The sequence below is a fragment of the Lithobates pipiens genome, unplaced genomic scaffold, assembly GCF_037356315.1.
Source record: "Lithobates pipiens isolate NorthernLeopardFrog02 unplaced genomic scaffold, aLitPip1_a1.2 Scaffold_79, whole genome shotgun sequence".
Classification (NCBI taxonomy): Eukaryota; Metazoa; Chordata; class Amphibia; order Anura; family Ranidae; genus Lithobates; species Lithobates pipiens.
This window is the reverse complement of record NW_027507902.1, coordinates 61,219-73,158: the sequence shown is the minus strand read 5'-3', so window position 1 is coordinate 73,158 and position 11,940 is coordinate 61,219. Positions and strand designations below refer to the sequence as shown.

The window sequence follows — 11,940 nt, the reverse complement described above, 5'->3', positions numbered from 1 at the left end:
TTGGGTGCTGGAGGTAGGGTTTGATTTGTACAAAACCTAAACGTGATACAAGGTGCACTTTCATATGGGGGGAAAGTGTAAATGGAGAGTTTACTTCCCACTTTACCTCCAGCAACCCCTTTGCAGTTCTCTACACATAACTGCAGCAAACAGCCCTCAAGTACCTATTGACTTATGTAAGCTGCCCTAAGGTCCTACCAGGCTGCTGTATGCCAGATACTTCTAGTTCTGAGCCATGGTTGGGATTTCTTTGTAAATCTGAGACATTGATTGGCTGCTCAGACCAAGGAAGATACTTTTTGGGCCTTTGCATAGCATAGAACCTGTTCCTCCTGCCCTACTAGAAGTATTAAAGAAAAAAGCTGGAGGGAGTTTGCTTGTAGGCACGGCCTGCTGTCCTCTCCAAGATGGCTGCCTGGAGCTCATAGCAGAAGATGATTAGTCTTTAGTAGGTTCCTGCTGGTGTTTTGTCAGATTAGGCGAACCGTCAAAGTGTAACGCAAGTGACGTTTCGTCGCCGCCATCTTGCTACACCCCGCACTTGTCCCTAGTGAGGATACGGTGAGAAGGGGGAAAGCAGACATCTTGTTACACCCCGTACTCCTCCACGGTAAGGATACAGTGAGAAGGGGTAAGGGGACATCTTGTTACACCCCGTACACCTCCACAGTAAGGATACAGTGAGAAGGGGTAAGGGGACATCTTGTTACACCCCGTACTCCTCCACGGTCAGGATACAGTGAGAACGGGTAAGGGGACATCTTGTTACACCCCGTACACCTCCACAGTAAGGATACAGTGAGAAGGGGGTAAGGGGACATCTTGTTCCACCCCGTACACCTCCACAGTGAGGATACAGTGAGAAGGGGGTAAGCGGACATCTTGTTACACCCCGTACACCTCCACAGTAAGGATACAGTGAGAAGGGGGTAAGGGGACATCTTGTTACACCCCGTACACCTCCACAGTAAGGATACTGTGAGAAAGGGTAAGCGGACATCTTGTTACACCCCGTACACCTCCACGGTAAGGATACTGTGAGAAAGGGTAAGCGGACATCTTGTTACACCCACCAGAGTTTTACATTTTACACGTGTTTTTTTTTTTTTTTTAACAGTAAACTGACTTTATATAGTGAAATGCAGTACATACAACTTCGACTTACCGATGTCATGTTGAACTGTAAAAGCTGCGGCATGCGTGCTGATCTTGCAGGTTTGTCAATCTGTCAGAAGTTTGCTGCTTTTAAAACTCAACATGTAAACATTCACACATAGTTATAAGTACTGTGTATCACTTATATAAACTCAGTTTACTATTAAAAAGTGTAAAATGCAAAACTCTGGTGGGTGTAACCAGATTTTCGCTTATCTCCTTCTCACTTCATCCTTACATTGGACGAGTGCGAGGTGTAGCAAGATGGCAGCGACGGAACATCACTTCCGTTACACTTTCTGGCAGGTCGCCATATCTGATGAAACACCAGCCTGAAGTTATGGCATAGTGCCACCTTCAGGTTGGAGAATATATTACAGCCTCATGCTATAACAGGTAAACATTACAGTCAATGTGCCTTTTTAAAACTGATGTCCAGTACAAGAGTTTAAACCAGGCATGTCCAAAGTCCGGCCCGCGGGCCAATCGCGGCCCGCAGTCCGGTTTTGAACGGCCCGCCTGGTGTGCTGCGGGATCAGGGCTGTCAAATGAGCCGATCCCCGGCACTGTGAAGCTCCGTCGGCTTCAAAAGTGAAAGTAAAGTGCAGAGGAGTGTGCTGTGCTCTCTGCTTCCCCCTACAGTGCAGTACCCGGCTGAATGAGGAAATGGAATGGAAAGGTACTGTACTACAAGCTAGATTCGTTTTAAAAAGGCTTTATTTATGTGTATGTGTGTGTGTGTGTGCATGTGTGTCTGTATGTATGTGTGTACATGTGTGTCTGTATGTGTGCATGTGTGTCTGTATGTATATGTGTGCATGTCTGTCTGTCTGTGTGTGTGCATGTCTGTCTGTCTGTGTGTGTGCATGTCTGTCTGTATGTGTGTGTGTGTGCATGTCTGTATGTATGTATGTGTGTGCATGTCTGTATGTATGTATGTGTGTGCATGTCTGTATGTATGTATGTGTGTGCATGTCTGTCTGTATGCATGTGTGTGCATGTGTGTCTGTATGTATGTGTGTATGTGTGTGTGTGTATGTGTGTGTGTGCATGTGTGTCTGTATGTATGTGTGTCTGTATGTGTGCATGTGTGTCTGTATGTATATGTGTGCATGTCTGTCTGTCTGTGTGTGTGCATGTCTGTCTGTATGTGTGTGTGTGTGCATGTCTGTATGTATGTATGTGTGTGCATGTCTGTATGTATGTATGTGTGTGCATGTCTGTATGTATGTATGTGTGTGCATGTCTGTCTGTATGCATGTGTGTGCATGTGTGTCTGTATGTATGTGTGTATGTGTGTGTGTGTGTGCATGTGTGTCTGTATGTATGTGTGTCTGTATGTATGTGTGTCTGTATGTATGTGTGTCTGTATGTATGTGTGTCTGTGCATGTGTGTGCATGTGTGTCTATATATGTGTGTGTGTGTGCATGTCTGTCTGTATGTATGTATGTATGTATGTGTGTGTGTATGTGTGTCTGTATGTGCATGTGTGTGTGTGTCTGTGCATGTATGATTGCATGTGTGTGTGTGTCCATGTATGTCTGTATGTATGCGTATGTGCATGTGTGTCTGTATGTATGTGCGTGTATGTCTGTCTGTATGTGTGTGCATGTATGTGTGTTTGTATGTGTGTGCAGCATGTGTGTCTGTATGTATCTGTGTGCATGTATGTGTGTGTGTGTGTGTGTGTGTGTGTATGTATGTCTGTATGTGCGTGTATGTCTGTATGTATGTATGTGTGTGCATGTGTCTGTATGTGTGTGTGTGCATGTGTCTGTATGTATGTAAGTATATGCATGTGTCTGTATGTGTATGCATGTGTCTGTATGTGTGTATGTCTGTGTGTATGTGTATGCATGTGTGTTACTTTTAATCCAGACCCCCCCCCCCCCCCCCATTCTTGTACCATCAGAACTGCTTTTGTGGTGCTTGTGTGTGTGATAGCAGCCAGGATTGCTGCTCCTCTGAAAAGCAATCCATATACAGATCGCTTTTCAGAGGCATTTGAAAGGTGGTAAAGAGGCATTATGTTGCCTCCTCACCACCTGTTTTAAGCCCGTAAATGTAGCATCACTATACCGCAACTGTGCAGTCTACACAGTTGCGGGGTAGTTGCAGTGCAGGCCCATTCACCCTGAGCATACCTCCAGCTGCAGCCACAGCATGTGTACACCCCCAGCTGCTCCCTCTGCAGCTAAAGGGGGAGAAGTTGGGGGTGGTAAAAACAGCTTAACCATGTAGTTTTACTGCCCCTCCAATAAGCCCTTGGTTCACATCTGCATGGCTGCATGCTGTGTGTAGGGCAGCCCATGCATTTCAATGGGCTTCCATACCCACAAAAATGCAGGGAAAGAAGTCCCAGAGCTTTTTTTTTTTTTTTAATTGCGCTGCACCAAAAGCACCCCATGTTTCCAATGTGTGGGGTACCATTAAGACTTAACGGTACCCCCAAAGAACAGAGCATTCGTCTGTGTGTCAGGCAAACGAGCGCGACAAAGGCACGAGAATTTTTGTTGGGCCAGGTATGAGTGCTCGAATGACCGAATTTTAATGGTTCAAAGAATGTCAGGCAAAATGGTCGGCCCTCACACATGTTCACTTCATCGAATCTGGCCCTCTTTGAAAAAAGTTTGGACACCCCTGGTTTAAACTGTCTGTTGGCTCTTTCATTGTCCTTATATTCCCTCTTTCCTGTTTGTCTTGTTTTATATTCATGTTTTGTAGATGTCAATTATTAAAACACTTTCCAAGCTTGTCAATGTTTCTGTGTGAAGTTAATCTAACTTTTATTTAAAAAAAATAAAATAAAAAAAATGCTCGTGTGTGTGTGTGTGTGTGTGTGTGTGTGTGTGTGTGTGTCCCACAAAAAACAAATGTAAAATGCAAAAAAAAAAGTATTATTCAAGCCCTGTTTCAAAAGTGCACAAAAAAACGCACCTTCTCATTGAAGTCAATGGGGAATGCCGTTTTTGGTGCACTTTGAGTGATATGCCTGTATTTTACAGGAGCATGTTGGAAAATGCACCAAAAGTGTGTTTATTTTTTTCAGTGTACCTCTGTGCCCTAAAGCAGTTCTTAACTGCAGTCCTTAAGATGCCCCAGCAGGTCATGTTTTTGGGATTTCCCTCAGATGAAACGGCTGTGGCAATTACTAAGGCATTGAAACTGATCAAATCACCTGTGCAAAATAATAGTCTGAAAACGAGACATGTTGGGGGTGCCTTGAGGAGTGGAGTTGAGAAACACTGCCCTAAATGGTAAATGACATAGTAGGTGAGGTTGAAAACAGACAAGTTTCCCCTCCAGCAATATCATTTGTGAGCTCAGCCGCCATCTTTGGTTGGTCTGATGTAACTACTGACAATAGATCTGTGGACATAAAGGCAAACCATTTACCCTTTTCCCTGCTCCACCTAAAACTAAAACACATTTTGGCTAGAAGAACACTTTAACCACTTAAGGACTGAGCCTCTTTCTGAGTATTGTTTACAACTTAAAAACTGCTTTTTTTTTTTTTGTTTTTTTTTATTTTGGTAGAAAATTAGTTGGAACCTCCAAACGTTATACATTTTTATTTATTTTTTTGAACACCCTAGAGAATAAAATGCTGGTTGTTGCAATACTTTGTGTCACGCGGTATTTGCGCAGTGGTCTTACAAACGCACACTTCTTTTTTGGGGAAAAAATACACACACACAAAATAATGTTGCTTCAAAATTGCACCCGCTCGTGGAAAGGCGACGTTTAAAAAAATAAAAATATTCTACAGGTTGCATGTTTTGAGATACAGAGAAGGTCTAGGCCTGGAATTATTGGTCTTCCTCTAACAATCGTGGCGATACCTCACATGTGTGGTTTGAACGCTGTTTTTATATGCAGGCGCTGATCACGTATGCGCTCGCTTCTGCGGAAAAAAAAAAAAGAATTTTCTTATTTTACCTTTTACACTTGTTTTTAAAAAATAAATTATTGCCACTTTTATTCCTATTACAAGGAATGTAAACATCCCTGGTAATAGAAAAAAAAAGACAGGATCTCTTTAATGAGATCTGGGGTCAAAAAGACCTCACATCTCATATTTACACTAAAATACAATTTAAAAAAATGTATATGTGTATGTGTGTGTGTATATATATATATGTGTGTGTGTGTGTGTGTGTGTGTGTATATATATATATATGTGTGTGTGTGTGTGTGTGTGTGTGTGTGTGTGTATATATATATATATGTGTGTGTGTGTGTGTGTGTGTGTGTGTATATATATATATGTGTGTGTGTGTGTGTGTGTGTGTATATATATATGTGTGTGTGTGTGTGTGTGTGTATGGATCTCACGGGAAATGGGGTTCTATAGGCCAGGCAGAGCCCTTCAGGAAATCTGTTGGATTTTCATATGGGCAGCCCCCGCATTATGGGTATGGGAAGGTCCTCTTTAAGCAGTTTATTAGGCACATTATACTAGTACTGGGGAAGGTGGTTTTTCTTTCAGAACCAGCTTCAGTTATTTCATGTATTGTACATACTGAGATGAGGTTCTGATCACCCCATGTGTAGCGATTATTTACTGTACTTTTCTGATAGTTCACACCAATCTGGTCATTCTCTCTTCACAAGACATTTCCATCAACACAGAACTCCTGCCTATCGGATGCATACAACATTCTGCAGAAACTCTAGAGTAGTGGTCTTCAAACTGTGGCCCTCTGGTAGCTTATATCTAGTACTTGGGGCACTGTTCCTCCTCCCACTGGCCACCAGTGATGGGACACCGTTCTTCCTCCCACTGGCCACCAGTGATGGGACACTGTTGCTCCTCCCACTGGCCACCAGTGATGGGACACTGTTCCTCCTCCCACTGGCCACCAATGATGGGACACCGTTCCTCCTCCTACTGGCCACCAGTGATGGGACACTGTTCCTCCTCCCACTGGCCACCAGTGATGGGACACTGTTCCTCCTCCCGCTGGCCACCAGTGATGGGACACTGTTCCTCCTCCCACTGGCCACCAGTGATGGGACACTGTTCCTCCTCCCACTGGCCACCAGTGATGGGGCACTGTTCCTCCTCCCGCTGGCCACCAGTGATGGGACACTGTTCCTCCTCCCACTGGCCACCAGTGATGGGACACTGTTCCTCCTCCCGCTGGCCACCAGTGATGGGACACTGTTCCTCCTCCCGCTGGCCACCAGTGATGGGACACTGTTCCTCCTCCCGCTGGCCACCAGTGATGGGACACTGTTCCTCCTCCCACTGGCCACCAGTGATGGGACACTGTTCCTCCTCCCACTGGCCACCAGTGATGGGACACCGTTCTTCCTCCCACTGGCCACCAGTGATGGGACACTGTTGCTCCTCCCACTGGCCACCAGTGATGGGACACTGTTCCTCCTCCCACTGGCCACCAGTGATGGGGCACTGTTCCTCCTCCCACTGGCCACCAGTGATGGGGCACTGTTCCTCCTCCCACTGGCCACCTATTACGGGCTACTGCTCCATCTGACAAATATTAAAGCAGATTCCGAACATGAATGGCGCCTCCGCTGTGAGTCCAGGTTCACGCCCCACCATCCAAGTGGACATAGAGTTAGAATAAAAAGAGCCGAGCAAAGCGAGGCCGTGCCCGAAGCGTGGTGAGCGGCCCTCTAATATGTGCAGCCCTATGTCCACGTGGACGGCGGGGCTTGCACCTGGACTCACGGCACAGGTGCCATTCATCTTTGGAGATTTTCCGAATCTCCTTGTGCTCCGCACTGCGCCTGCGCAGTACACAGCGGACACTATTCGATAGGCGGACATTTTTGGACAGAACACCGGTTTGAAACTGTGCAGATTCAGCTGAACTCGAACAATTTCTAACGCACATCAGTGTGAACCTGGGCTCAATTTCATGACTGCTTAGTGTACACGATCGGACTTCATACAAACTTTCCCGTGGATTTCTGTCCAAAGGGCGTTGGCCATGAACAGGGATGGGAAAGGTGCATGGCAGCAAACTGATTACAGAACTACAGGCAGGCCATGCGTTGGGACAGTATCCTGTAATTCTGATCGGTAAACTAGAATAAAAGTGAAACAGCACAAAGAATGAACATTTTTATGTTTCTTTATTAACCACTTCAATACCGGGGGGGGGCACTTAAACACCTTCCTGCCCAGACCAATTTTCAGCTTTCAGCGCTGTTGCACTTTGAATGACAATTGCGCGGTCATGCTACACGGTACCCAAATGAAATTTTAATCATTTTTTTCCCACAAATAGAGCTTTCTTTTGGTGGTATTTGATCACCTCTGTGGTTTTTATTTTTTGCTAAACAAATAAAAAAATCCCGAAAATTTTGAAAAAAAAAATGTTTTTTTTTTGTTTCAGTTTCAAAACTTTGCAAATAAGTAAGTTTTCTCCTTCACTGATGGGGATACACTGATGGGCAATGATAAGGCGGCACTGATGGGCACCAATGAGGTGGCACCAATGAAGTGGCACTGATGAGGTGGCATTGATGGACACTGATATGTGGCACGGATAGGTGGCACAGGTGGGCTTGGACACGGCTGATCACGTCGGAGACTCTTCAGACTGACACCCCGCAACAACGATTGCCGCGATGCGCGCCCCCGGGGGCGCGCAGTGGCTCATAATCCTGATCACGTCATATGACGTCCGATCAGGATTATGAAACCACTTTGCCCCCGTCAATATGTTATTGGGCCGGGCGGCAAGTGGTTAAGCAAAAAAAAAATTTCTATATTAAAGGCATTTTCTTGAAATAACAAACATGTTGTACGTACCTGCTCTATGCAGTGATTTTGCACAGATCAGCGTCAATCGTCCTCTTCACGACTCTCTTCTTGGCTCCTGGCCCGCTCCCTTCTGCCGAGTGCCTCCAGAGCAAGCAGCTTGCTATGGGGCACCCAGGCAGGCTTGCTCTTGAGCCGCTGCTCTGCGATTCCATTCACAAACAGAGCTGAGGCTCGGCCACACCCCTCTCTCTTCTCATTGGCTAACTGGCTGTGATTGACAGCCAACGAGGAAGTGGAGACCCCACATCGCTGGATTGCAATGGGGCTCATGTAAGTATTAAGGTCGGCTGAGGGGGGAGCTGCACAGAGACTTTTTTTTACCTTTAGGCATAGAATGCATGAAGGTATAAAACCTTAAGCCTTTCTTACCACGTTAAATGATCAATTTTAAGGGTAACACACTTTAATCACCAGCCCACTACAGGCAAGTGCTTAGTAAACTCTTTTATGTGTGTTAAATAGAATCACCTGTGAGAATGTAGCTTATGTTCAATGATTATTGCTCAGAACAGACTAATTGTATTGCACAAAATAAACCCACAAGGGGGCACTTAGCATCTTAGAGGCGCAAGCTACTATGGACATTGGGGTGACTGTGCTGGGAACCCTGAACCCAGATATTTTGAAGAACACAAGACACCCCAATAGACAAAGTGCACACTCCTAGACAATGCTATATAAATATGATTCTATCTTCAAGTCTATAACCTCCATCAGGCCAAAAAGGGCCCCCTGGCATTCCAGCATTGCAGAAGCCTCGATCTGCCTCTTATTTAGTAATGGCCTGGCTGTATAAATCTTCTCATTCGCTATACAGCCTGTTCTCTGCATACTCTGCTCTACCCGGCTGGTTTATTCTTGAGCTGTGTATGGCTCATTCCCGCATCACCTGAATGATACCTGAACTCTGGGGAGGAGATTTACTACTATGCAGTTGCTCCAGAGCTTAGTAAATGAGGGGGACGCTCTGCCGACTTCCATCATCCAATCATGTGCAAGCAAAAATGCTGTATTTGTTTAATTTTTCTTTGCAAAAGGGAAGCTTCACCTCATCTACTAAACCTTGGAGCAATTGCACTTTGCAGAGTGCACATTTGCCTTTAATCAACCCCACAGTGGTCAATAAAAAGACCTACACTCCCCAGGGTCATAATTTTGCTCTTTGAAGTTTTGGTTAACCCCTATAGGTAGCCACCGCCGCCCAGCTCTGAGAATCGGTACCATCCCATACCTCTTGCCTCAGATTAACACCCTTTTCAAGAGTTGGGCAATGGAAGCCACCAGAGAACATCCAATGTGACTGGTATTTGTAATCACTGCCTAGTACTGGCTGTTGACCGGTGACATCTATCAGGTTCTATGGAGATCACTCACTCTTTTGAAGCCCATTATGACCAGTCATACGGCCTGCCAGGGACAGGGTGGACACTTTTTCACCTGCATAAAACAAGACAAGTGCATGGCACACTCAGGCAGGTAGGTACCCCCAGCCAAAGAATAATGGTAATTAAAATAAAGATAAACGTCCAATCATAATGTCTCTGGTGGAATAGCCCCAAAAATACCGGCCACAGTTATGGCGGCTGACTCGAGTGTTAGAAACAGACTCTGTAGATGTGACACAAAAGAAAAAAAAAGAAAAAAGAGGGAGAACGCATTTTGAGTGTAGCAATTGGTTAAAAACAATTGGCTACTCACATGTGTGCATAAAAGACACGCGCTTCATAAGAAAACCACTGGCATCTGTATCCTGTATCCGTCTCCCTGATGGTGGTATTGGTGTAGCAGAGCTGGTCTTTCTACTATCTCCGGAACCCCGCTGGAACGCAGTGGTCCATCGGGGTGGAAGTGATGTCATGGTGGGAGGATAGCAGAGCATGGCTACGTGTTTCAGAGTACGCACACTTCTTTTTGTAAAGCCACGTCACTGTGACGTTACTTCCTGCCCAATGGACCACTGCATTCCAGTGTGGTTCCGGAGATAGTAGAGAGGCCAGTCAGGCGCCGGTACCAGGTCTGCTGCACCAATACCATCAGCAAGGAGATGGGCACAGGATACAGGTGCCAGTGGTTTCATCATGAAGAGGCACATGTGAGTGGCCAACTGTTGCTACATTTAGAAGTCACTCTCCCTCTTTTCTTTTGTGTCGTATTTTCAGGTTTTTCACCCGCACCGCCCAAACATTTAGAAACAAGGCCTAGGAGGAGATGGAGAAGAGATTTCTCCCCAAGAGTTCCCAGAATCCTCAGAGACCGAAAATATAACCTGTTAAAGGGAGCGGACAGGAAACCTCTTCCTAAAGAAGCTACTCAACAGCTGGAAAGGTGTTTGGAGGGTTGAATCAAACTCTTCATCCCAGAATCCTCAGGGGCTGGAAACATGACCCTTTGGGGGGAGAAGAATGAAGGCCTCCAAAAATCCTGAGCCTTTCGATGATGGAGAAAGGTGGGTGTTCTCATCCCACCCCCAACAAAGTTTGCAGAACGCTCAGCAGCTGTCAGCATGATGGTTCCTCTGGTGGAAACTCTTGTCACAGTGCTGACACTTGTAGGGGCGTTCCCCAGTGTGCGTCCTGTAGTGGTCCTTCAGGTTGGACTTTTTGCGGAAGTATTTCCCGCAGATGGAGCACTGGTAAGGTTTCTCTCCTGTATGAATGCGCTGGTGGCGGGCATAGCTGGAGTTGTCATGGAAGCTCTTCTCGCACACGGTGCACTTGTAGGGGCGCTCTCCAGTGTGGGTACGCAGGTGAATCTTCAGGTGAGAGCTGCGGATGAAGCTTTTGTCACAGTCCGTACATTTAAAAGGCCGTTCTCCTGTGTGGCTCTGCATATGGACCTGGAAGCTGGAGTTATTGCAGAAGGTCTTGCTGCACACACTGCACAGAATAAACGCCTGTCCTCGCTCCTGGAAACCGATGGGGGCGTCTTCCCTGAAACCCTTCACTGGTGACAAGTAGGGACAAATTTCTTCCAAGGGGAAGGAACGCTGTACCCCGGAGAAGCTGACCTCACAATCAGAGAAGACACACGGTACCTCGTTCTCTTTGGGCTCAGTCTGTTTGTTCTGGTCAAAGTCATGCAGTGCAGCAACAGGTTTGATTTGGCGAGCAATACCTTTCCGCCTCCGAGAATGGTCTCTGGTGGCCAGTTCCTGAGCCTCTCCGACCTCTCTAAGGAAACAAATACATATTAAAAACCATGCAAAATTGTAGGGGAGTCAGCTACAGTGTGATGTCCAGTTTCTGGAATGAGTCCAAATAGAGTGTGAGCTCCACAGTATACACTGGAATCCAATACCAATTCAGTCAGCTACAGTGTGATGTCCAGTTTCTAGAATAGGTCCAAATAGAGTGTGAGCTCCACAGTATAAACTGGAATCTGATACCAATTCAGTCAGCTACAGTGTGATGTCCAGTTTCTGCAATGAGTCCAAATAGAGTGTGAGCTCCACAGTATCAACTTGAAACCAATACCAATTCAGTCCGTTTCTGGAATGTTGGAGTGTGAGCTGAGAGCTCTACAGTATAAATTAATCCAAAACCAATTCAGTCATCTACAGTGTGATGTCCAGTTTCTAGCACAGGTCCAAATAGAGTGTGAGCTCTACATTATAAACTGGAATCTGATACCAATTCAAATACATGTTATGTCCAGTTTTTAGAATAGGTCCATATAGTGTGTGAGCTCCACATTCTAAACTGGTACCAATTCAGTCAGCTCCAGTGTGATGTCCAATTTCTGGAATGGGTCCAAATAGAGTGTGAGCTCCACAGTATAAACGGGAATCCGATACCAATTCGGTCAGCGACAGTTATATGTCCAGCTGCTGGAATGGGTCCAAATAGGGTGTAAGCTCCATGGTATCAAATAGAAACCGATACCAATTCAGTCAGCTACTGTACAGTGTGATGTCCAGTTTCTAGCACAGGTCCAAATAGAGTGTGAGCTCCACAGTATAAACTGGAATCCGATACCAATTCAGTCA

At 45.8% G+C, this 11,940-nt stretch overlaps 1 protein-coding gene across 1 annotated transcript; it reads right to left on the bottom strand.

Moving 5' to 3' along the window:
* Positions 1-7,244: 7,244 nt before the first annotated feature.
* LOC143959987 (uncharacterized) lies at positions 7,245-11,169 on the bottom strand (the record flags this gene model as incomplete). The annotated part of the gene is made up of 1 exon (XM_077468228.1): positions 7,245-11,169. A coding segment is annotated over one exon (726 nt), but the record flags the coding sequence as incomplete, so codon positions are not given.
* Positions 11,170-11,940: the final 771 nt, after the last annotated feature.